The sequence below is a fragment of the Euprymna scolopes genome, chromosome 10 (assembly GCF_053919585.1).
Source record: "Euprymna scolopes isolate OS-2025 chromosome 10, ASM5391958v1, whole genome shotgun sequence".
Lineage (NCBI taxonomy): Eukaryota > Metazoa > Mollusca > Cephalopoda > Sepiida > Sepiolidae > Euprymna > Euprymna scolopes.
In genome coordinates, this window is record NC_136491.1 from 92,638,821 (window position 1) to 92,666,686 (window position 27,866).

Consider the following 27,866-nt stretch of genomic DNA (forward strand, 5'->3'; position numbering starts at 1 on the left):
CATCAGATGCTGACAAATTGCATGTGACGAAGCATATTGCTCCATTCATCTTCAGGGCGATCAGTTGAAACACTAACCTCAACCCAGAAAACAGCAATTATTCCTTCTTTATCAAAAATATCGCTCATGGAATGTAAGGACTAAAAGACAATAATTTACGCTGCTATCAAAAGTAAACCCAAGATCTACTTTCTGCTCTCCTTTATAAAAGCATCCCCCACTCTCTATATATGCATAGTCACCATGAACAGTTTGTTTCACAACTTTTCGATGTGATTACATAGATGCTGCCAAACCTGCCGCAAAATTAGTCTCTCTCTAATAGGTTAGAAAACTTCTTACATCTGCCAGTATCCTATATTTCTATAAAGCCACCATTCACCCATGCATGGAATATTGTTTCCACATTTGGAATGGTGCACCAACCACTAGCCTCTCCCTATTAGAATGCAAAAGAGACAAAATTTCTAATGTAATAGGTCTTATAGGGTCTGCCCAATCTCCATCTGTCCCATCACTGCAGTGTTGCACTCGTGCTTGTTTTACAAGAAATTCCAAAAATGTGCTTTGACGAAGTTACTGCACTTCTAGCCCTTCAATGTAAATATTCTTGACCCACCCGATTAACAGCAAAATCCCATCCCTTTACTGTAAAGGTCCTAAGATGCCAGAAGACTTTCTATACTAATGGGTTCTTCCCTTGGTGTGTTCATCTTTGGAATCCCTTCTTGCTCTTTATTTCTGCAACTGTACCAACATGCAGACATCTAAATATGTGAACAAACACCTCACTGCCCAACTTCCCATCTATGTTGCCTCCAATAAATATGCCCCCTATGACAGTAGCCCTTTTACACTTCAGGAAGTATAAATTTGATTGCTTGCAGTGCTATGTCCAAAATCTGTTGGTGATTTTTTTTTTTTTTAACAGAAGAGCAATTTTTTCCTAATAGTATTGACCATGACATAAAAATATTATGAACAGCAAATTAAACAGCTTTATGTAGAAAGCATAATGGAATTTCCACTAGCACTTTATATAATGTTAAAAAAAAAAAATATATACAATTATCTATTATAAGCTTATTTCTATTTTTATAGATAAAACAATTTCCTTCTCCATTTATTAAAAGAAAAAAAACCTTAGCATATAACTTACCATCATCAGAAAATCCAAAGGTTTCATCATTTCTTAAGTCATTATCCTCTTCATCTTCTGGGGCTTCGATTAATTCATTATCATATTCTCCTAATTTTCCTGCTCCAAGAGCCTGAAAGAAAACAAATTTTTCATGCTTTTTAGTCACAGGCAGCCAGAGATTTGCTGTTGTGATGTAAACAGTTGCTACTACGAACAGAGCTGAATCAAGTTTCTTATACTTCTACACAATATGAATTAAACCAAACAGACTTTTGAACTAAACTTAGGTTGAAATACTGTGTAGAAATACAAATCATTACAGAATACACACGTGTGTGTGTGTGTGTGTATATATATATATAATAAAAAAGTTTAAAGGAAATTTTGTACACATCAGAAATACATTTGAGTACATTTAACTAATTGGCATAATTAAGTTTAATTTTAACGGCTTTAAGTAGAAGCATCATAAAAAAAAAAAAACAGTCTAAAAAAATGAGGTAAGGCTTTATCATCATGCGAAATATTCTGATGGACATTATCATTTGTCATCATTATAATGTGAAAAATCCAAGATGGCAACCAAGAAATCCAAGATGGCCACCACGACATGATTCAAAGAATTAACAAAACATGGCTTGCAGCTTATCAAATGAAAGGAAATTTTGTACAGATTACAATTTTAATGTTTTAAAGTTCATTAAACTAATTAGGATAATTAAATTTCATTTTAACAGTTTCAAGTTTCCATGACAATTATCGGGTGAGTTTCTACCACTATTTTGTATAATTTTTTTTTTTTTTTAAGTCATTGTTGAGACTCCAAGAGATATCGTGGCCATTTTTTCTTGTTCTCATGTAACACTCGACAGTACTTATTTTTTTAACATAAACATTTACAACACCAAAACCTTACAGAGATAGGTAGAAGAGTAACTTGCCTTTGGTAACATTTATTTGTTATATATTTGTTTTTTTGACCACTTTTTCATACCTCTGTGGATTGTAAAACAAACCCAATAAAAGTTATTCTTTTTAACTGGATAAGTGGTTTGTACGTTTTAACTCATTTAAAAGCACGGACATTGTCGGCTATTCTTTTTCAAAAGATTTACTTTTTAAAAATATTCTTTTCCTGTCCATAATTAAAACTTAGGGTTTCTAAATAATATGAAAAATAAAATGAATACTTTGTAAGTAAGTTGATAAACACTTACTTAAATATTTTTTGTGTGCACTTCATGACAACAATTCTCATGTTTATATATGTGGTTGTGACTATCAATTTGTGCATAAGTTTTTATCCAATTCTTTTCAAATTTTAGGACAAAAGAAATAAATATATTCGCTTTAAATAGCGTTTGAACAGTTTCTATCTTTATCTTTGTATTACAAAGCATTAAATTTGAGATGTTTTATTTGTGACTCAAAAAACCAAGAACAAGAAAAAAAAAAAAAAAATGTTTGCTGTCGGTTATTCTTTTTCAAAAAAATATTCTTTTCTTGTCCATAATTAAAACTTGTTTTCTAAATAACAAAAATAAAATGAATACTTTATGTTCGGAAGTTAGTTGATAAACACTTGTTTACAGATTTTTTTGTGCACGTCTTGGCACACAAAAATTCTCATGTTTATATGCAGTTGCCACTACTTTTATTGATTCATGCATAAGTTTTTATCCAATTCTTCTCAAATTTTAGGAGAAAAGGAATTAGTATATTCTCTATTAAATAACGTTTGAACAGTTTGTATCTTTACTTATATTTGTACTACAAAGCCTCAACTTTGAGATGTTCTATTACGACTCAAAAACCAAGAACAAACAAATGCTCATTGTCAGTCATTCTTTTTCAAAACATTCTTTTCCTTTCCATAATTAAAAACATGTTTTCTAAAATAAAAAAATTAAAATTAAATTAAAAAAAAAAAAATGAATACTTTATGTTCGTAAGTCAGTTTACAAACGTTTTGAGATTTTTTTCTGCGGGTATTTGAGTTACCCTTGAATGAAGAAAAATGGAAAGGACACATTTTGTTTTAAACTATAATTTTTTTTACTTTTAGTTTTATTGTTTGTGATGAATTAAAGATTTTTATAGCGAAAAATTTAATATTAAAAAAAAAAAAAAATTGTGCATTCATTCTTTCAGTTGACATATCTTCATTTTCAGTTATTGTTGTTTTACCACATTTTGGACATTTTATCCTCTAGCCTTCTACATTAACTTCTTCTGATTAACTGTGATGCGTTAGGAATGCTGAGTCTTGTAACTTATCAGTAATTAAGGTCTTCCATAGTTGTTATCTCACCACATTTTGGCCAACTTGGATAGCACTGAAACCACTATCTTCAGACAATGCTCACCTGGAACTGTAGAGAATCAACACCTCTATCCAGTGCGCCATAGGCCCTGAAGTGAATAGAGGCATTGACTATGTTGTGGATAGACGTGCAGTGGTTATCATCACTGCACATATATAGGGTGTCTCAAGGAAACTGATGCAATTCTCTATCTGTATAAAAGCCAAGTATGTCCAAGGATGGAGTACTGCTGTCACATCTGGGCGGGAGCTGCTGGAGGCGGCCTGTCCTGCCTTGACAGAGTACAGAGTGGACTTCGTGGTTTAGAGGGGGATGCCCTTTTCCCTTCCCTGCAACCTCTCTCCCACAGAAGAGACGTTGCGAGCCTGTCTTTGTTTCATCGCTATTTCCATGACAGGTGCTCGTCTGAGCTCCAATCTCTCATCCTCCCCTCGCCAGTCTTTCACGGGAAACACCCGTCTGGCTGAAACTACTGTCAACAATTTTCCCCACTCTTTATCTGTGCCTAAATCCAAACGTAGATTCCATGAGCAAAGCTTCTTAGAACTGCACACCAGTGGAACTCTCTGCCGCTTGCCTGTTTCCCACCTGACTACAACTTGGACGTCTTCAAGTCCAACATAAACAAACTCCTAACAAACCGCCCCCTTAAGTAAGACACTATCAAAACCCCCAATACTAATGATTACTACTAGCAATACACATGAAAAAATTGAAATAGCTTGAAATATTTCAATATTGGTATGCATAGAAAGAGCTTGATGAGCTAAGAAAGAATCTTTTTAAATTTTTAAAATCTGATTAAAATTAAGGAAGTTACGGCTATTTTTGTGCCTCACACGTTTGGATATTTTCCCCTCTTTAAGACCATATACGTTTATTTTAGGGCAGTTAACTGTTTTTTTTCTATGGGAAAATATGCATGCTTTTTTTTTTTTTTAAGATGATTATGTGTAGTTTTAAGAGGGTTTCTATGCAATGAGAATATGGGGAGAATATGGGGAGGGTTGCCATTCGGACTTTGAATTAATTGTAGGGCTAAGGAAAATTATGTGTGAACATACTGAAAACTTGACAGAGACAAAGCTAACAAAAACAATATTAGAGGGGGGAGCGGTTAGTTTCACAAAAATTTAATGTAAAATAATTCACCATTTCCTGGCCATTCTAGCATTTTAGGACAGTTAACCAATTTATTTTTATGTGTATTTTTCTTTAAGGAAGGATCTATTTTTTGTTTGTTTGTTTTAGATGCTTGTATGTGGCTTACAGAGGTATTTTGTTGGGGGGGGGGCTTGCCACTCGAACTTAGTGTTATTGTTAGGGTTAAAGAGTGTTTTAGGAGGAGACTTGCCACACATAATTTGGATTAGAGGTGAAGTTAGAGCTTTTTTTCAAAGAGAGCGTTCATCATCACTCATATTTACTGTTAGCGGTTCATAATTATTAGCTTTATATTATATATTTAGTTTTAATTTAATAAGAAACTGCGTTGCGAAATTTCAAAGAAAATTCCATAAATTTGTTGATTTCTATTTTCGAGGTTGAAGGTGTTAATTCCATAAGCCGTTTATACTACGCTGGAGCAGGTTGTAAAAATATCTTTCGCTTAATAAGTAGAAAAAAAAATTAACGAAATAAAAAGCTTCCTAATTGTAGTTTGATGTGTTTTCTAACTGCTTTTAAAATTTCAAGAATATTGATATAGATTTTGAGGGTTTGTATTACTATACACAGATTCGAAAAAGTTGTCAAAAAAACAAATATATAACAAATGTTATCAAAAGCAAGTTAATTTTCTACCTAACTGGATAATTTTTTAGTGTTTTTATTTAATGTAACATGTTTATTCAGCTTGAAAACAGTGTTTACCGATGTTTTGGAAAATTTTAAATGGCACCCGACTCTTGAAACGGTAAGTTTGGGGAAAAGAGTTAAAAATAAAAAAGTAGACAAAATACTGCTAGAAACTCGCTCAGTATATGTTACCGTGACATAGGCTGACATATTCGGTGAGTTTTTAACAGTATTTTGTATAGTTTTTTTTTTTTTTTTTTTAAATTTTTAACTCCTTTTCTTAAACTTACCGTGTCAAAGAGAGTCGGGCCGGGCGCCATTTTTAATTTTCCAATACATCGGTAAACACTGTACGTTTTTCGAGCTGAATAAACATGTTACATTAAATAAAAACACTAGAAAATTATCCAGTTAGGTAGAAAAGTAACTTATGTTGCCTTAGATAACATTTATTTGTTATATATTTTTTTTTTTGACAACTTTTTCGAATCTATGTATAAACGAGATTTTTATACTTATTTTGATTTTGAAAAAAAACATTTGTGGCTGTTCGCAGTAAAACATTGTTTTAATTCGCTGTTCAAAACTAATTTAAAGAATAAAAGTGCATGCAAGCATTATATCTACAAAAGTTTATTTTGTTTTTTTTAACCATGTTTTTAAATTTGACGAAAAATGTGAGAAAGTGCAACAGATTCATAATGCCGAATTGGTTGGGATTGTTGTTATTATACATTCTGATAACAAATTAGCTCTAATTAAACATAAGAACATTTATATTCATATTTTCATGTTTTTCTTAATTCGTTCTTGAATAAAAATTAAAGAACGCGTGTTTGTTTATATACTGTGCTATGGCTGATTCTACAGGCTGGAGCTGCTGCTGCTTCTAGTAATACTAACTTCATTTGACCAAATTCGAGAAATAGAAACAATTTTTTTTTTTCGGGTAAGTCCTTTTAAATTATCAATTACCGCGGTCCTACTCAACATAAAATAATACTTTTAATTGATAAAGATAGTAAAAAGATTGATTTACTTACTACTGGGTGTCCGAAGAATTTTTTTTTCAAAATGTTTGATACTCGGCATATTAAAGTCTTATTTTTAACACGACAAAAAAAGAAATGGTCAAAAATATTTCGGACACTTGACAGTATTAAGATTAACACCTCTTCTTATTGATTCCCAAATTTCATGACGAAATTCTTCATACAATCACGGTACGGACCTTTAGAAAACAGGGGGGGGGTCATTACAAAACCTTACCGAAAACACCATTTTATGACGTTCACATTTTTATCACTTTATTTGCTTAAAACTCTTAAAATATATAATGTACATTCATATTTATTAATTCATTTGAAAGTATATTCATTTCCGAACAAAACAGTAGTAATTTGAAGACTTGAAGTGCTTTGGTTTAAAAAATATGGCTATTTTAGTAGAACTACCTTGAAATCTGTGATTATCCAAAGCGTTTTTTCGTCCGTGTGTATTACTATTACTACAATACTATCTCATTGATTACTGTACACGCAATAACCCTTATCCCTCAGTGGCCTTCGGGCCTTGGTAAGTGGTGACCCCCCCCCCCCCCATGTAAAAAAGAAAAAAGGGTAACAGCACACAAAAATTCTCATAGGACATGCGTTTGTCACCATTTTTATCGACATGTGCATAAAAACTATTTATCCAATTCTTTCCAAATTTTAGGACAAAAATTTATATAATCTATTAAATAGCGTTTGAACAGTTTCTATCTTCAATTATGAGATGTTCTAACTTTTGACTCGAAAGACGTACACCTTGTGTTCAAATTCTGTAGCAAAGACTATTTTTTTCTCAGGTTATCTAAAACAACTAAAAACGTTGTCAATGGGTACAACTTCCGATACGAGTATTTATGTGAACACACCCCGATCGCTTATTTGCAAAAAGTCATCTACCACTAGCAGACATGCTCTGCTGCCATGTTTCATCATTAATAGCCGGATTTAAATAGCGATTTCTTCGAATATACAAATCACAACAAAAATATTCAAATACCATTTCAAAGTAAATTTTATTTTGAATTCAGTTATATAAGTTTTATTTTGATGGACTATGGAAAAATGCGCTTATTACTGATTTTGAAACGATGACTGTCAAATTAAGTAGCAGTGTGCGCCTTATCCAGCACTGGACTTTATGGTGTCTGGTATTGCTACTAATAGGTGCAGAACATGAGCTCATTTCACAGGGAAAATTCTTCCCAATTGGTTGAAGTTAAGTGTTAGCAACAAATCAAGATTGAGAATTTTGATAGAATTGATCAATCAGTTATTAAATCAGGGATTAAAAATTAAAACAAACCTAATTTTGTACAGCATAGTGTTTATGTCAGACAAGAATAAAGAAAGACAATAAAAAAAATTTTTTAAAATGCCCGCTGCGTTTACTTATAGGCTAGAAATCTCATAACGAGATTTTAGGGCATCTAATATGCATATGAAAGGCAGCCGGTTTCAATAAAAAGCCTGTTGATCAAAGAGGGGCATTCATTTAGGCAGAAGTAAGTTTTGTCAGATGTGTATTGAATTTGGATACATAGAATTGTGAAGGATAAGAATAGTTAAATTGTAGGGAGAATTATAGAATCTTTTACAGCATCAGTATTATGCATTTCAATCAATTGAAAATATTTTAGTGTTTTGTTACATCAGAAAAAAGGGATTTCACAACCTTGTTTTGTTGATGTCAAAGTGTGACCAAACCAGCAAAGTGACCCAATGAAAAGTTTCCACACTGCACTTGAAATGAACTGCTGCCACCAAACTCAGGAGGCAATGCAGATTGTAATGACAAAAGATCACCCCTGTGCAAAAATCTGCAGCTCTCGTTAACCAAGACTCATACCCATCACAGAGTATAATATAAATAAGAGCTTGATAAACTGATTTTAGTTAGCTTATTTCAATTTCAATAGAGATTGCAGGCAGCAGAAAGTCATATGGCCTAATGGTTAAAGGCTTCGATTAACAATCAGTTCTGTTATTTAGAACAGATTAAAGGTTCACTCCTTACTACAAGCAATCTAACTCAGAATAAATTAATACCTCTAGCCAGTCACGGCTGACAAAATGAGAACAATCTACCTCAACTGATTAAAAAAAGGTTTAGTTTAAAGTCTGTACTAGTTTCCATGTTCAAGAAAGTTTAAAGTTACATTGGCTAAAACTTGAATATAATGATGAAAGTTACATAAAAAAAGCAACTTTATATTGAAATTAAAGTGGTAATTATATGAAGTTTACCTAAGAATGGGGGGAGGGGGTATAAAAAAAAAAGTTCAAGATTTCAATTGGTTCTAGTGACATCTGAGCTTCAGATTTTGTATGAATTTGAATTGGAAAACAATTTTTTTAGTAAAACTATGTGAAATTAGTACATATAACAAAAATTAAGAACAAAGATGATTTGAAATATGATCTATGTTGAAATAAGAGAACTTCAAAAAGACAATTTAAAAACTTTATTAAATTACTTTTTTTTTTATTTTTTTTTTTTAAGATGCAGCATTCACATTACTCATTTTTTTAATTTCAGATGGTACTTCATTTTTTTCTTTTGTGCTAATTAGTGAATTATTTTAGCTAACTTTATAAAGGTTTCTCTTTTTTTCTTTTTACAAGGTGGTCAAGGCCTGGAAGCCACTTGGGGATAAGGGTTATTGTGTGCACAGTACGTTAGTGTTGAGATTTGATAAAGTGTCTTAAGGGGGCGGTTCATCAGGAATTTATTTATGTTGGACTTAAAGACATCCAGGTTGTAGTCAGGTGGGAAACAGGCAGACGGAACGGAGTTCCACAGGCGTGCACTTCTAAGACAGAAGCTTTGTTCATTGAATTTACGTTTTGGTTTTGGCACAGATAAAGAGTGGGGAAAATTTTTGACAGTGTTTCAGCTAGACAGGTGTTTATCGTGAAAGATTGGCGAGGGGGGGCAGAGATTGGAGCTCAGACGAGCACCTGCCATGGAAATAACGATAAAACAAAGACAGGCTCACAACATCTCTCCTGTGGATGAGAGGTTGCAGGGAAGAGAAAAGGACATCACCCACTAAGCCTATTTTGTACTCTGTCAAGGTAGGATAGGCTGTTTTTAGCAGCTCCTGCCCAGATGTGACATCAGTACTCCATGCTTGGACGTACTTGGCTTTTATATAGTGTAATTGCATCAGCAGTGAGATATCTTCTGGAGCGGTAGAAGGATCCTACCATTTTTCCAGCGACTTTGGCAATAGACTTGATGTACATGTTCCATTTCAGGTCAGGAGTAAAGGTCAAGCCCAGAAGCTTATCAAAGCATGGAGCTTCCCCTAGTCAAGAGCCATCTATTTCAATTGATGCCAGATGGGGATCAGAGCATTCATGATGTAAAGATAGGAGCTTGGTTTTAGAATGGTTGGCATTAAAAGTAACCAACCACCTCTTCCCCCACTGTACCACGCGTGAGAGAGAATCAGAGAGAACTTTGTCATTTACGACCTTTGATGTGTTGCCATAGATGGTCGTGTCATCAGCATAGATGTCAACGAATGATTTAAGTATGTGTTTTGGGAGATCATTGATGTAGATCAGAAAGAGAGTTGTGTCAGGATGGAACCCTGAGGGACTCCAGCATTAATACAGAGAGCCTCTGATTTCTGCCCATCAACCACTACTCTTATGAGCCTATCAGAGAGAAATGATTTAATGATTGAGAAAACATTTCCAGTTATACCGTAGCTGGAAATCTTGTGAAGTAGGCCCTTATGTCATACTTTATCGAAGGCCTTTGATATGTCAAGAGCAATTGCCCTAGAGAGGAAGCCTTTGTCAAGAGATTCACTAATCCTATGAGATATAACCATTAGCACATCTGCTGTAGATCTGGCAGAACAGAAACCATATTGCATGTCACTAAAAAGGTTATTTCTGTTGAGGTGATTGACTATTTTAATATGGATTCCAGCAACTTACTCATGACACACAGAAGACTTATTGGTCTGTACTGAGAGGGAGACGACTTAACATCTGAATTCTTAAATACAGGGCATACTGATGAGATTTTTCAGGGTGTTGGAAGCACTTCTCTTTAAGGCAACGCTTAAACAGTTTTGTAAGTATGGGGGCAAGTTCTGGTTGTAGCGTTTTCAGCACTATAATTGGAATACCGTCAGGGCCAGTTGCTTTACTGGAATCAAGGTTCTTGATGAGCTTGGCGACCTCATGCACAGATATTTCTATGTTGCATAGCGTGTTGTGTGTTATAGGAGGAAATACGGAGAGTTGATAGCCTTCGTCGCATAGGGTGGAATTAGCTGCAAAGTTCTTGGCAAATAGTTTGACCTTGTCTGATGCTGACAAGATGATCTCAGATCCATTGATGATGGTTGGGATAGAACGCACGCTTCTGTCCAGGATCCTGTTTGCTATTTGCCAGAACTGGTGGGAACCAAGCCACTGCTCAGCTACTTTGGATTTAACGGACTGAGCATATAGCTCTCTTGCATTTTTTATTACTCTTTTACAGTGGTTGCTGGCAGTCCTGAAAGCAGCTCTAGTCACAGTGCATCTATTACGTTGGTAGCTATGGAAAAAGTGATTTCTGTGCACGATGGCAGCAGCACATTCAGAGGAGAACCATGGCTGGCTAATAGGTGTTTGTTGGAATTTTTTAGATGGTATGAATTGGTCTATGCCTACAATTAACTGATACTATGGAGGACACATCCTTTTTAAACATGGAAAGTAGGGGTAGATCAGATATAAATGTACGAAAGCTATCCCAGTCAGTCGTAGAGTATCGATATACAGTACGGTGGAGGGGTACGTCTTAAGACTTATTGCATTTTGTTTTTATTTTAACTGATACAACCGAGTGGTCGAGAAATCCCAGAGGGGACAGAACAAAACATGAACATAGTTCAGGGGAAGTTGTGAGAAAAAGGTCTAAAAGGCTAGCGTATCAACCAGAAATATCTGGCACACGGATGGGTTCGTGAACAATCTGGGTGAGGTCATAGGCAATGGTGAAATCATGACAGAACCTCCCCTCATCTGTCTTGTTCGAGTGGATCAGCCATTCCCCATTGTGGATATTGAAGTCACCACAAATGTGGATGTTAGCCAAAGGATGAGCAGATAGGATGGGGTCAATTTTCTCAGATATGCTCTTAAAGAGAGTAACTCTGCGTTTGTGGGTGCGATAGAGGGCAAATATAAATGCAGTGGTGTACGCAAGTGCAACCCGGAAGCAACATATAAGGTAAATAAGGGTCTTCACTGGAGATATCCCTACCACACGAAAAGCCATCTTTAATGGAGGCATATATCCCATGCCCATGGCGATCTTGGGGGGTCAGATTTAGATGTTAAATCATATTCAAGGATTTTCTTTCAATTTGAAATTTTTAATTATTATCTCTCATATGCTTAAAATTTGAAATCCTAGGAAAATCCGGAACTCTAATCACTGATATCCAACTTCCGAGATCCAAAAATATTTAACTTTATAATGGAGAGAGAGAGAGAGAGAGAGAGACTATACTAGGGAGGGAAAAAAAATTGAAATGTGCAATTTGAAAAATTAGGGTTTTTTTTTTTTTTTTCTTTTTTTTTTTAACTAATAACAACTTGATTTTATGACGATGAAAGTATAAAAAAAGCCTATGGTTTTAAATTGTAGGTCTTTTAGCATAAATCTCACCAGTATTATATTGGTAATATTCTGATGTGGCCTTTTTTCTCATTAATCTTACTTGAAAGACTGCTAAACTTTGAATACTTAAAAAATGTACCTTGAACAAACAATATTAATCTCCCAAATCAGTCATTGTTATTAAATCTTTTTTTCCATTTCTGAGACAAAAAAAGCTTATCTTTGTATTGACAAATTTTTCAGCTACAAAAGGAGAACAAGAGGCAGTATTACAGCTCCAGTATTACTGAAAAGAATAGTCTCAAGTTCAGTATGGTCACATGAAGAAACAGAACATCTACCATACAATCACAATGAAAAACAATTATATATTAAAAAAAAAAAAAAAAAAAAAAATGAAAGACCACAAAAACTGTAGTAGTTTTTGATTTTATCATCACAAAAACAAGTTAGCCATAATCTTTCCTAAAAGAGGGGGTACAAAATTTAGTTGGATTTCATCTCAATTACTGCATCCATTCATATTAACTAGCTAAAATGCTCCCTTTGGTCATATGAGGTAAGTGTTGAGCTTGGTAATGAACAATAGATTGTGATAATTTCTTTTTGATGTATGTTACCCTTCTCCAAAAAGTAATGCTTAGGAGGATGGTCTCATGATAACAGCACAGATACTAACTCATCTGAATTGAATATCGAAAGGTGGTACATTAATAGAAGTAATAATAGCGTTACAGCTTCAAACCCAACAAATCTCCATTAGTAACAGATTTTCACTTAGCAAAAGCAGTAACAGCTTTTCATTTATCAGAATGTCATTTCTTTTAACACATTTTCCTTTATACACTTACGATTTGCTTTTGGACTAATTGCACACAAAGCAGCAATTTTTGCAACACTTTAAAAATCATAACTGTAGCTGATTGAGCTACAAAAAAAAAAAAAAAAAAAAAAAAAAAAAAAACACAATTGATTCGCTATAACCACTATAAACATTGCCTTGTTTGAGGTGAAAATGTATAAAAAATTAAAAAGTGGTTGTAGGCAGGCAGGCTCAAACCTGTACCACAAAGGAGGGGAAAAAATAAAAAGTGATCTCTTTGCGTCCATCGCCAAACTAGAAGTGACAAAGTTTTAAATTAAGGCTAGTCAATTAAAAAGAGGGGATGACTTTCGAAAATATTGGCGAAAAAAGCAACCTCTCTCTGTAGAAAAGTGCCCAGTTGAGGGTGAAGGAATTAATGTTTTTAGCTAACTTTTCGATATTTGTCGTTTGAAGGGTCAAGCTTCAAAATGATAACGATCTCGTAAAAATCCATCACCTGTTGAAAGTTTTAGGCAGACATGCATACATTTAAACAGACAGGTGAGATTTATATCATAGATGCCACTTATATAAAAAAAAAAAAAAAAAAAAAAAAAAAAATCACAAATGTATCGGGTTTTACTCAACGTAAACCCCTGTTGAGCACTTTATAGCATCAACAGTGTTCAAAATAGACTTTCTAATCTAGTGAGAGATGATTTCTACAATCCCTTTCTCACAGAAGAGACATTGTCAGTCTTTACCGTTAATTCCATGGAAGATGATCAACTTAAGTCCAATTTTCAGTACCTCCTAGTAACACATTCACAGCAATAAATATTTACTCCACCAGAAAAAAAAAAAAATTCATTTTCTGCCTTCATGTGGCAAATATTACACAGAACTTACAAGAAACTCCCATTTATGGAACACATAACCATAAGACTGCTTCTTTGCAGTCACGTCATCTTCAAATTTAATAGATACTTCTCAAACTATCGCCATCAGTAATCAAATTTTGTTCATTTCATTCATCACTCTTAATCCTCATAATATTATTCTTCATCATTCAACTCAATCTATTCATTTCATTAACACATACTCAAATGGCTTTTGGCCTTAATTAGCGATGAGCTAATGGTGATTAAAAAACTACACCCAAAACTATATATCTCTTAATGCTAATTAAGTTTACTATATTATATCAAACTAATGTACTCTCTTACAATGCCCAATTCAAGAGTGAGTGGGGTAGAATATTTTGTCATGAGACCCCCCCCCCTCCGCCTCCTTGTATGCTGAGCAATGTCATACATACACACACACTGAATCGTTGGTCAGATCAGCTGCATTAACAAAAGATTCTTGTAATGTTTATTCCTGGTTGTGTGGGGAAAAATTGAATTATTTTGAAATTCATCGAGAAAAAAAAAAAAAAAAAAAATGTTCATTGGAATTTTAAATTCCATACATAGAAGTAAACAATATTTTAAATTCTTTGATCAAGTCTTCATATTTTTCTTGTTGAATTTCAAAATAATTCAATATTTCACACACAACCAGGAAAAAAAAAAAAAACAATAAAAAATGCAAGGATTGATCATTAATGCAACTGATCAGAAAACCAACAGATCATCAATATATGAAATTATAAAACTATATAAATATGGTAATTAAGCAACACAGAGGCTTTCATGTAGCATCCTCATAGGGAACCCTCAACCTGACAATTCCCTACTGGGATGAAACATGGAAACCTCTATGTAGCTTAATTGCCATAAAGTTATTTTCCTAAGTTACTACCTAGTGCTACTCAAGTAGCAAGTATTGTTAAAGTAAATATTGAAAATCGATACATAAAATGTTATGAGACATTTTATATGAACACATGAAATACTAAATATGTATAAAGTTAATTCCATGTCAAATCCTCCAAGACTTGACACCCAAATCCAAAGATGAAGTTAGGAAGATCATCTAAATTTATATAAAACTAGCAGGATGCCTGGAGTTGCCCAGTCAGAAAATATGCATAAAAATATTAATTTATGCAGATTTGTATTATACAGACAATTCTCTATTGATTACGAGCAGGCTATTCGGTATTTCCCGGTTGTAAAATATACTTAAATATGATATTTTGATTAATGCAGATTGTTGTTTTTATCATATTGGACCCATGATGATTCAAGTTAAAAAAAATAAATAAATAAAGAAATCATGCATCACTACAGACAATCAAAACCAAAAAGTTTAGTTTACGATTTACTTTTTCCTTTGATGTTAATGCCTGAGCTATGAAGACCTGTTTGTTGCAGGGCTAAAAATTAACATGAACCAATGGTTATTACGTTATGCATGGATATTAGTAATGCCGGCATTCAACCTTCAGACAATTTCCATTTTTTAATTTTCACTTTTGCACAAAATTTCCCCAACTAAAACCCAAATATAAAGTTTTGCATGGGTTCGAATACTCTGTATGTATATTAATTTTCATGTCTGTAGACCAAAAACTAACAGGAGTTTGGTAGGAAAAAGTTTTTAAATATATACATTATATATATATATATATATATATATATATATATATATATATGATGGCAGCAAATTCGTTTTCGAACATTGCCATTACTTGATACAGCACAAAAAAAAAAGGTATACAGAAACACAAAAACATTTGGATGGGCCGCAGGAAGGTAGCTTTTAAGCCCTGCCAAACTCTGGCACTCCTTGGCACACATTGTGCAGACATGTATGCCACTAGCAGCACGTTCTTGATGTTCTATGTATCATCAAATGCAGTTTCAAACCACCTGCTGTTTTGTATGTCTGCCTGCAGTTGACACAAGTTAGTTCTGGCAACACAAGACTGCTTTGTGGCCCACTGCGCCGATGAGTAGTCTGGTGGCTCATCAGCCCAGCTCTGCTCAGACAATCTTCTGCATACCTCTCACTCCAGACCAATTTGGTGTCCCTGCCCATCCACGGTTTCTTTCACCCTCCCTTTCCGGATATCGCGTCTAAGCCACTCATACTGGGTTCAATCTGCCTCAAACTTGCCCATACCTCCCCACAAGGTCCTTCTCCACTCTCTGCGATTCAAAGCAAGACTCTCCCAGGTTTTTTCATCTATCTCACATTTCTTTAAGGTGAACCTCAAACAATCTTTGAATCTCATTTTAAGCTTTTGAGCCAGACGTCTTCCCTCGGCGAGCTTGCCATAAAGGAGTTGTTTGAGAAGTAGACTGCCTAACATCCTCACCATATGTCGCCTCCATCTCAGTCTATGCTTGATAATGTGAGCTTTGATGCTTAGAAATTGCGTCCGTTCAAGCACCTCCACATCACTGACATACATTCGCCAAACCACACCTAAGATTTGCCGTAGGCACATCTGGTGAAACCACTAGAGACGTCTCAAATGCTTCCTGTATGTTGTCCAAGTTTCACAGGCATAGAGAAGAGCAGAGAGAACGCATGCGGCATAAACCTTAATCTTAGTTGGCAGCAAGATCCCATGACAGCTCCACAAATGCCTGTCCAACTTTCTGAAGGCATCACTTGCCCTGCTTATCTGTAACGATAGCTCATCATCCAGGGCACCGGACATACTTAGTGTACTACCCAAGTATACAAACCGCTATCCTTGACCCACAGAGATATATATATATATATATATATATATATATATATATATATATAAAAAACGAGGTTTGTGTTTACTATAATCTTTTTATGCAAATATTACGTAAGTATAAATCATGTAGAATATCTGCATGAACAATCCACACATGCGCGGTCCTCCTTTGGTGCTGCATATAAGAGGACACCACAAAAAATAGTGAAAGAATAATGAATGTGAGAAGTGTGAAAGGCCAACGTTGCCATCACATTTTTGCCAAGTTTCAGAAAAATCTAATGGATGGAGCAAAAGTTATGGCATATAAAAATGTCATTTTTTGCAATTTTGGGGCATTTGTGACCTCTTTTGAGCTCCTGGGAACGGCAAATCCCAGTGAAAGTGGACAAACAAACGGTGCAGTTTCAGGGCTTAACACGTATTTAAATTCAGCACCATGGAAAACCACTATATAGACATATGTATCAAGGTTTTTGAGTAATATGGAAAAATAAATAAATAAATAAAAAAAAAAAAAGGCATTTTTTTTTTTTTTTTTTTTTTAAAGCCCTAAAAGTCCCAGAGGGATGCAGATGCAAACCAGAATTTTGCCAGGGTCACCCATATTGAATTTATATCAAGAACAATTGCCTCCACATTTTGGCCAACTTTCAGGAAAATCTAATGGATGGATCAAATGCTATGGGACAAAAAGTGTCATTTTTTACCTCTTGAGCCCCTGGGGATGCCGTATCCTTGTGTAAATGGATAACGGTGCAGTTTCAGGCCTTAACATATGTATATTTGAGTTGACCACCATAGTAAACCTCTATATAGTCAGACATATAAAGTTTTTGTTGAGAAATATGAAAAAAAGAGCCACAGAAAGGTGCGTTTTTAGCACTAAAAGTCCCCAGAGATGTGAACCAGAATTTTGCCATGGTCACCCGTACTAGACTTATATCAAGAACAATGGGCTCCACGTTTTGGCAATGTTCCAGAAAAATCTAATGGATGGATAAAAAATTATGGAGCAAAACATGTCATTTTTGGCCATTTTGGGGCATTTTTTTTTTTTACCTCTTTTGAGCTCCTGGGGATGCAACAGGAACTTTTGCAAAAGATTTTTTTTTACTGATTTTATGAAATACAACTTGTGGCAAAATTTCAGGAAAAACTAATGGACGGTTATCTGGCAATTGTCTGGAATAACGGACGCATGGACAGACGCCATTGAAAATATAGGTTCATCTCAGATAAATCAGGGGACCAATAATTACACGTAATAGTTAACTAAAGATGATCATCCAATAAGAAAACTGGGGGGGGGGGGGGAAACAAAAACAAAAAAAAAAAAACTAATTAAAATGAATGTTTAAAAGAATATGCAAATTAGCTAAATCTTTTGCAGATGAATGCAATTCCATGACCCATATATAACAAAAGCTGTATTTTCTTTTTAAATAAATAGAAAAAAAAAAAGAAAAAAAAAGGGAGGGGTTAATATGAATATCAATACACAAAAACTCCAAATTTATTGTATCCAATATATATTTCAAAAGTTAAAAAAATATTACTTGGGTGCCATCAGCTAGAATCAAAACCAAAACATATAGCTCTCTAGTGTTATTTGTTACCATCTGAGATAAACTTACAAAATAACATTGGTAAGCATATAAATGTATATTTGCGAATGTGCAAGATAGGCCTTTAGTAGACTCACGCCAATCAAGTTCCAATTTTTCAGTTTTGACTCCCTTTCCTTTACAGCTTTTTTTTCAAGTTAAAAACCCGAATCGAATATATTCGAGGTCTAAATCCCTTGTATATCAAGTTTACATCTGTAAACAAAAATTGGCAGTAGTTTGGTAGAGACTGTTCCCCACAAAAACAAGTTCACTTTGTATATATTAGCAAGCCACCCAGTGTTGCCCGGTCATAAAATATGCCTAAATAACATTTTAATTTATGCAGATTTTGTACTTATTTTCTTTACTGTTCTATACGCATAACTTCAATAACATTAAAAGGTATAAATGTATATTTGTGCATGCATAAGTGGGTGTTTAGTTGTTTGCTAAATTCCAATTTTTTTTCACCCCTTAGCAGCTATTTTTACTAGCTAAAAAACAAATTGAACTGGTACCATATACGCCTGAAAATGAATATAACCATCAAATGCCAGACAAAAGAACTGTCGTTATTGCAAAAGGAATTTACAAACAAAATCATTTGATACTATGTAACCTATATGAACTAATGTGATTTTAAACAGAAATATCTCCATGTCAAGGTGGAATTATTTAAATTTTCTGGGTTGCGTCTAGAGTGGTGTGCTCTAGCAGTCAAAATGGTACCTATTTTCGAAATGTAAAACTTTTTGTAAACGTCATTGATTAGGATGTCATTTACAAGGATCTGATTTTAAAACTAGTTTGCGATTCTTCCAACAAGGTATGCATCATGTGAGGCATGTTGTGGCAGAGAAGCATCGGAAAAGTTTTTGGATAAAGAGTTGATTGCGTGAATCCAGACAAATTTCATTTCAGTCAATGAAACAACTGTGCCACATTAAGTACTCGTACAACAACATATGAAGAATACAAAATTTTGACAATCAACTCACAAAACACTTTTATTTAACAAATGCCTAACTAGATACTTTAATAAAAAGAGAATTTTTGTCTGAATGAAGTTCTTGAAAACTTTGCAAAAAACTATCAATTTCTTATACAAGAGGACGTTCAAAGTTTTCATTAGAGAAAGGAATATTGAATCCTGTACCCTATAGTGCTTCACTATTGACATTCTGAGGGAACACTGAAGCATCTTTTGTGTTATTTCTCATTGTATTTATGTATCAAATCCAGAAAATGACACTTTATTACATTTATGCATTACTGACTCATGTAAACAAGTTACTTCAGTGATGGCTGTTTGGGTAGATATAAAAATAAAAACATTCTGAATTTGTCTGCATAAACAGGACTTTGAAATTGATGCAAAGTGGGTTTTCTTTGCTAAAAGACATGGAAAATCTCCTTGCAATGGGATCAGTGGTTAAATAAAACTGTATGCATCTAAACCATCACTACATCCTCAGAATAATCAGATTCTGGATTATAAAGCCATGCTAAAAATCTGCTTGGAGATTCTGCAATCAAGTTGTTTGATATCAGTATGGAAGTTATAAAAGGGGTGAGAAAGTTTCTTGAGGCAGGATTTGGCAGGAAAGACAGTACCAGGAACCAGATGCAGCCATTTTGTTCCATTGTCATCAAACATAAGCTGTCTAGTGAGGATGAATTGTATACCAACACCCAATACTAACTAACCAATTTTGGAGATCACTAATATTTCACCAATGCAGTATGTAACTCATAATTTTTTTCTGGTGAATCAGCATTATGAATAAAATTTATGCGGAAGATGATGTAACTGTCAAGTTCATGCATCTTCATGGACCATGCAAGATATTCCATTGGCTGCAAATTGATGATGCATGGTTTGTTATAATCAAGAACAATTATGTCGTTGTTTCTCCAACAGAAAGAAAAGACAAGATAACTGATGAGGAGTACGAGAAACCGATTTTTGCATTTAAGTATAAAAGAAAGCAAATCTGTAAATAATGTTTATTTTTGTGAAGTTTGCTTTTATTCTAAATATCTGATCATTCTGAAACTGTTTTAACTCTTATTTAACTTTTATTTTCTAAAACTTATTTCAATATGAATCTTATATAAATTTAAATGGTCTCTCCAAATTCATTTAACATATACAAACTAGTTGCATCCCCAGTAGAGTATTTCTGGATATTCAGTAAAAAAAAAGACATAACTTTGAATAGACACAATGAATGAATGAGAGAACTTTATCATTTTTAGTTTAGAAGTACTTCATAAGGTCTGCATGAATATAAAAAACAAAAAAGATGCCATCTCAGCCACATCATTTTCTTCCCCATATTGAGGCACATGTGAAACATTTTTTTCTTTCAATGTTTATAAATGTGTACATCACAATCTAGTCTAGCCCCTTTGGAGCTGAAAGGTCATCAGCAAGTAGCACACAAAACATTCACAAACTACTGTACACCCAGCAGCAGCACAAATTCACTAACAGAACATAGGTATACTAATACACACCTAAAATACCCAGTACATTTACATTGTGTATACAAACGCACATGCACCAACCAAAAGAAGTCTACTCAATTTCCCATTATGGACAAACATTTCTTTATATCTCTAAATTTTTTAAATGAGGATTTGTTCTTCGTATTATTTGGATTCTTCGGACTATTGTTCTGATCTTGAGTGTCATTTTCACATTTTGGTCGATGTAACCTCCAACCGTCAGGTGCATTTTATCCAACTCTGGAATGTTTCCATTTTAAATTCCAGTTCAACAAGATTCACCTGAAGAAGGTCGGAGGTTACATCAATTGAGATGTGAAAATGACACTACAGATGAGAACAGTAGCCTGAAAAATCCAAATAACATTACTTTAGAAAGTTTTGGAATCGGTGAATACTCATTCATTGCAAACACTTTATTCAACATTAGCAGGACCTGTTAACTGGCATTGCCTAGTGGATGCATGCCCCCTCCCCTCCTTGAAAACAGACTACGGTCGTTGTTGGTGGCCAACCCCCAACCTCATGTTAAGAATAGTTTTCGGAATAGACATCCCATTTGTTTAGGGGGGGGGGGTTCAAGATTTTTGCTCCAAATTTAACCTTGATATTCGTTGTTAGCATACCCACCCATAAATATTAAAAAAAAAAAATGGAGGGGCAGTGTCGGTTGGAGATAAGTAGATTTGTTTATCGCGAGTGCGTACAAATCTGGCGGCCACTGAATTATAGTGCATAATACAGGTTTTTATATCTCGAAAACTACTTGCCTGCCAAAGTTAAATGAGTTTGTCTTATGCAGCATAGACGAAAACGTATAAAAGTCATAATTTTAGAAAAAAATTGGAGGTGAAGCTAAGGTGCGCAGTGTCAATGAGTTCAGAAAAGAAAAACTAAATACTCCACAGAAAGTATAATCGGTAAGAAAAATATATAGCAAATAAGGGTTTCCGTGGGCAATGTAATTTAGTTTAAAACCTATCTACATAAAATATTGAGGTGTTAACTTATTTGTACACAGATGATACAATAAGTAACATAATTGAAACCTAATTGTAAAATATATTAAAATCGTCCACAGTAATAGTAAATAATTTTATAGAGAAAAATAGGGACTTCTTCCTCTATAGATGTTGCTTCGAGGATATAATGTAGCATTTTTTTATGACAATGTGTTTAAAATTGTGTTAAAAAAATTACATAAGATAGTGGTTAATAGTCTAGATGTAATGAATTAGTATGTGGCATCTATTATCGCAAACCTACAATACTTTGGTCCAGAGGGAAATTTCTGTAGTCAAAATATATAGGAGATGATCTTTAGTTACCAATAAAAATTGGATAATTTTTTATACGGATACACTTCATTCTTTCAGTGCTGCCTTTCTCTCTACACAGTCAAATTTATTTCAAATATTTTTTCCATAAACTTTATATGGCTTTCAAATGAAATATAGTTTTCTATAAAACATATAGGTAAGCTTTATATGCAAGTATCTGCAGAATAGTGTGGATTTGGATGTTCTAACTGCTCTTAATCTGATCAACATTACAATGAACAACTAAATCTTTAATCCTGAAACAACATCTGCAAAAAGGTTGCATACATAAGTAGAAAAGATAAACTGGATTGACATTTTGTACATTTTTTTTTATTAATATAATTGGAGGGCTAACATTCTACCTTCATTAAATGTTACATATAATGGAATTTTATAATATTTTATTTTTGAAAACTTGATCTAATGAAAGAAATAACTTTATTCATATTGGTTTTTGTTGCACAAAATATTGAAACTAAAAATTGAAAAAAAAAAAAAAAATTTTTTTTTGCAAGACTGGATTCAAACAGTTTACATTTGAAATTTTGAAGTTACTCCAAAATTTGGAATTTCAGCAATAAAAATTTAAATGTTAATCAAATACAGAATTTTTTTTAAGTATTAAAGTTTAACTAAATTAAAATGTCCTTATTGACTTGTCTCCGCAGAGGACAGAGTTAAACAAAGGTTATAATGAAGGGAAAATCCAGTGACCAGAAACAAGTATTTTGGATTGGAACAAAAATAAAAATTGTCTGGCTAAAAAGACCTCTTCTTCACTTCCCAAGGAAAGAATGAAGCACAGCACCAGAACAGATACTACACTCAGGTAATTCTTTTATTCATTCACAGTGCCTATGGAGATGATCCGCTTTGAATGGAGCTGTGTGTTAGGCACAAATCATCAACAACCCAGTCCTAGAGGACTGGACAACTGGCTCGGAACGCGTTATCCCTTGATGCCATACAACAGTTCTGGAATGAAGGTTTTGCCAGTGTCCAACCAAAATAATAGTAAATTAAAAAATCACTTAAAATGTTTTCTACTTTTTGGATAGAAAGCAAAGTTTTTATTTTTAATCTCTAACTTCAAATCAAAAGAAATTTTCTGTCCTGATGCAGCTTCTTTCCTGGAGGAAGTTTCTAGAAAATATTAAATTTACAAGAAACTTCTAATACTAAAATCCAGAAATTATTTTGTATAGTCAACTAAGAATGTCTTTTTAATGATTGGTCGATTTTTCTCAAAACAGTATGGCCAAAGTAGAAGTGCATTAGACATCATCTTGAATGAGCGACTAAAAAAATTTTTACAGTTACTTCCCTTGTTTTGCTTATATAGATAAGGGAATTTAATGTTTGTACATACATTATTCCCCCTCCCCTATACTTTTAAAAAAATTGGGTTGCTAAAGAGGAGATGAAAAACTATATTTTTTTAATTTCATATAATGTTGCCGTTGTGTCAAGTGTGAAACCAACTAAAATACACTTTCTTGGCCTTCAGGTTAGGGTCAAAGTGTACTATTTGCCCCCCCAGTCAGGGATGTCTTTTGTTGCCCCTATTTCAGAAGCTAAGGAGTAAGTAGGCAAGTTCGGTACTACATGGAATCATCTTTCCTGGTGGAGCACAAATCAAGATTTACACATTAGTTGATGACATTGTGGTCTATTGGCCTTCCCAGACATGGAGGACAACAGAAGCACTTGCATGTTACAGAATGATCACAGGAGCCAAAAACAACTTCAGCAAGTCAATTGGCCTGCAGCTGCTTGCCTGTACTGCTGATATCTTTTTGCTTCCTTTCTGCTATACAGATGGCCAGCTTCAAATCCTTAGCATATGGTTCAGATCACGCTTCCAGCTCAAGAGGAATTGATCAGGAGTAGAGTCAAAGGTTGAAATACTGGTTAACACTTGAATTCAAAGGAAAGTCTCCTTAAAGGGTACAGCTAAGGCTTAGGCCACTTAGGTCTTTCCTCTCTTCCTTTATTGTGCTTCCCCTACTTGTGAAACAAAGGTCCTCCAGCACCTGTTATTTCTGTGACAGAAAAAGACACTGGATTCGCAGACAGGTCTATATTTAACAGATATAAGGGAGGTAATGCTCATTGACACGCCAAAAGTAGCATTACAAGTTGATTTACTCTTAGATAATTGTGATTTTATCAACTTGCATGAAAAGAGCTATGTAAAAGATGCTTAAAACCGTTTTGAATTATGCAAATACCATCAGTAGTTTAAAAATTGAGAATTTTAAGTGCCAAAACTGACACATGGTATCATACAGGGAGTGCCTATTTATGAACAAAACTAAGTATTATAGTGGTATTTAAATATAACTTTACTGAGAATAGGCATTTTCCTGCCTCCTCACCAAAGGAGGGCTTAATCTTGGGTGTAGTCATTGAATACCTAAAGAGCATTCATGGCCTGTATTTACTACTCCCCTCAAAGCAAAAAAAAAAAAATCGAGTAGATATGAATTACTCTCAGAAATAAAAAGAATTTTTCATATAGATTTTGGATTTCTGTAAAAGATGGAAATTCACATAATAGACCAGAACTTATGCACTTTGGGACCAGTCCAATTTTCAATTTTGTAAATCCTCTCTATCTGACCCAAAATATACCCTATTTTCTGAGATGCAACCATAAATCATACTCTACATGAATCCTCGATATAACTTTCACAGTACTAGGATACCAGAAATCCTGATAAGCAACAAGTATATATTCACCAGTTGATGGTAATTTTTGTCATTTCTATTGTTATTTTACTGAAAATTCAATTATGTAAACAAAGCAATAAAACAGTAATTTTTACCTTGTTTCCACTTTAACATTTAAAATGATTACTTCTATAGGTTTTAGGGTATGCTGAAAACGAATATCGCATTTAAATTTCTGCAAATAAGTAGTTTTCCGGATATTAAGCAGTGTCATTTATGTTATCGTTGGTGGCCATCTTGGTATGCGAAAGCACGCAAATGCAACCCCGAGAAACTATGCACAAACATGCATATCAAGATGGCCACCAGCAATAATGTAAGAAATGACATTGCTTAATATTCGGAAAGCTACTTATCTGCGGAAAAATTCAATGCGATATTCGTTTTCAGCATACCCGAAAACCTTAACAGGTAGTCATTTTAAAAAATGTTAAGGTGGAAACAAGATAAAAATTTACAAAATGCATCACAATGAAATTCTGGTACTTTTGCATAATTTGACCCAGATCCTCGTGATTTCCCGTCAAGCCCGGATCGAGCGAGACCGGCAATCATCGGTGACAACCAAGTGGCATAACAGACGCAGGCTAACGAAAAAAAAAAAAAAAAAAAAAAAAAGAAAAAAACCCTTAAAATTTTCAAATAATAACAAGAAACCTACCTTTAAAAAAAAACAAATATGTTTAATTTATTGTAGTATTTTTTTATAATTATCAACCAGTTTTTGTTTTTTTAAATTTATCTGCAAAAAAAAGGTAGATTACCGGTATAACTGTTAGATGTAAGTACAATTTTGCTTCATTTTTTTTTTTTTTTTTTTTTTTTTTACACAGTGGTCCACCACTTATCAAGGCCCGGAAGCCACTCAGGGATAAGGGTTATTGCAACTACATTACGTTAGTGTGGAGATTTGATGAAGTGTTTACTTAAGGGGGCGGTTCATTAGGAATTTGTTAACATTGGACTTGAACACATCCAAGTTGTAGTCAGGTGGGAAGCAGGCAGACGGAACAGAGTTCCACAGCCATGCAGTTCTAAGAAAGAAGCTTTGTTCATGGAATCCACGTTTTGATTTAGGCACAGATAAAGAGTGGGGGAAATTTTTCACAGTGGATTCAGCTAGACGGGTGTTTTTCGTGAAAGATTGGCGAGGGGAGGGGACCAGAGATTGGAGTTCAGACGAGCACCTGTCATGGAAATAACGATAAAACAAGGATAGGCTCGCAACGTCTATTCCGTGGGAGAGAGGTTGCAGGGTAGAGAAAAGGGCATCCCCCACCAAGCCACGAAGTCTATTTTGTACTCTGTCAAGGCAGGATAGGCTATTTTAGCAGCTCCTGCCCAGATATGACAGCAGTATTCCATCTTTGCATAATATTTTTCAGCAAAAAGGTTTTTTTTTTAAATTTATCTGAAAAAAAAAAAAAAAAAAAAAAAAAAGTTGTTCACCCGTATAATTGTTTGGTGTAAGTACAATTTTTTGTTTAATTATTAGTTTATTAGTATTATTTTTTTTTTATCAAAAATTATTTTTTTTTTTTTTTAGTCGGAAACTACTGTTGTTCCCGGCAGATTATATTTTTTTTTTTATTATTGGAAGGAGGGTTTCGGCGTTTTGATTTGGCACGGTGACCAAAAAACCCTCCTAGGATTCTCCCAACGTTATGTTTTCTTCGGTTGAATAAGGATTTGTCAATTTCTACAGTGTGCCCCTGGGCCTCCTATCTGCTGGGGATTAGTAATACTCCTGACAAATTTCCCTCAGAAAGTTCTTCCAATCCATGTACGTGTGTTCGAATATAACACCACATTCTCTCTTAATATTTTTTAGTGTCACCATTTCGAAGGCCCATAAATAGATTATTTTCACTATTGTTGCAATATCCAAATTGGAACGTGCAAAAGACGATCCTGTGCGCAATGACACCCACTGTCTACACTGACCACTGGTACACCGCCAGGAGAAGACATCCTTTACGCAATTTCTTTTTTTTAGAAAACATGATTACATTTGTTGCATCTCATTCTTTGGGAAAGCAATGTCTTTTCCCGACAAAAGGAAATTGTCTGCATCGGCGTTTCCATATGTTTTTCAAGCATGCACAGATTTATTTTATTATTCATTATTTTCAGTAGTTACTTTCTTCCAATTCGATCGTCATCTGCTTACAGTTACAAACTAAAGTCGGATTAGGGTTTCAACATTTAAACAACGCTCGGCGGATGCCGATGATTGCCGGTCTCACCCGATCCGGGCTTGACAGGAAATCACGAGCGTCCAGGTCAAATTATGCAAAAGTATCGAAGTTCTTTATCAAACCGCCTAATTATTATCATTGTTATTATTATTTAGATATCCTTAGTTGGGTAGAGAAAAGGGCATCCCCCACTAAACCACGAAGTCTATTTTGTACTCTGTCAAGGCATGATAGGCTGTTTTGGCAGCTCCTGCCCAGATATGGCAACAGTATTCCATCCTTGGCCGTACTTGGCTTTTATATAGATAGAGAATTGCATCAGTAGTGAGATATCTTCTGGAGCGGTAGAAGGATCCCACCATCTTTCCAGCGACCTTGGCAACAGACTTGATGTACGTGTTCCATTTCAGATCAGGAGTAAAGGTCAAACCCAGAAGCTTGTCAAAACACGAGGCCTCACCCAGACGAGAGCCATCCATCACAATTGATGCCAGCTGGGGATCAGAGCGTTGATGATGTAAGGATAGGAGTTTGGTTTTGGATGCATTAAAGGTAACTAGCCACATCTTCCCCCACTGAACCACGCGCTCGAGATCAGAGGAGAGAGAATCCGAGAGAACTTCGTCATTTACAGCCTTTGATGTGTTGCCGTAGATGGTCGTGTCATCAGCATAGATGTCAACGAATGATTTAAGTATGTGTTTAGGGAGGTCATTGATGTAGATCAGGAAGAGAGTTGGGCCCAGGATTGACCCCTGAGAGACTCCAGCATTTATATTACAGGCCTCCGATTTTTGACCATCTACCACTACTCTTATGAGCCTATCGGAGAGAAATGATTTAATGATTGAGAAAACATTTCCAGTTATACTGTAGCTGGAGATCTTGTGAAGTAGACCCTTATGCCATACTTTGTCGAAGGCCTTTGATATGTCAAGAGCAATTGCCCTAGAAAGGAAGCCTTTGTCAAGAGATTCACTAATCCTGTGGGATATAACCGTCAGCACATCTGCGGTAGATCTTGCAGAGCGGAAACCATATTGTGTGTCACTAAGAAGGTTATTCCTGCTGAGGTGGTTGACTATTTCTCTATTTAATATG

General features: G+C 34.5%; 1 protein-coding gene across 2 annotated transcripts in view; it reads right to left on the reverse strand.

Moving 5' to 3' along the window:
* Positions 1–27,866, reverse strand: part of LOC145286138 (uncharacterized) — a 99,733-nt gene that overhangs the window by 64,559 nt on the left and 7,308 nt on the right. For both annotated transcript variants that reach the window (XM_080134859.1, XM_080134860.1), the window contains exon 2: positions 1,160–1,271. In XM_080134859.1, the coding sequence (XP_079990985.1) occupies positions 1,160–1,271 (112 nt within the window). The remainder of the gene's footprint in view (positions 1–1,159; positions 1,272–27,866) is intronic.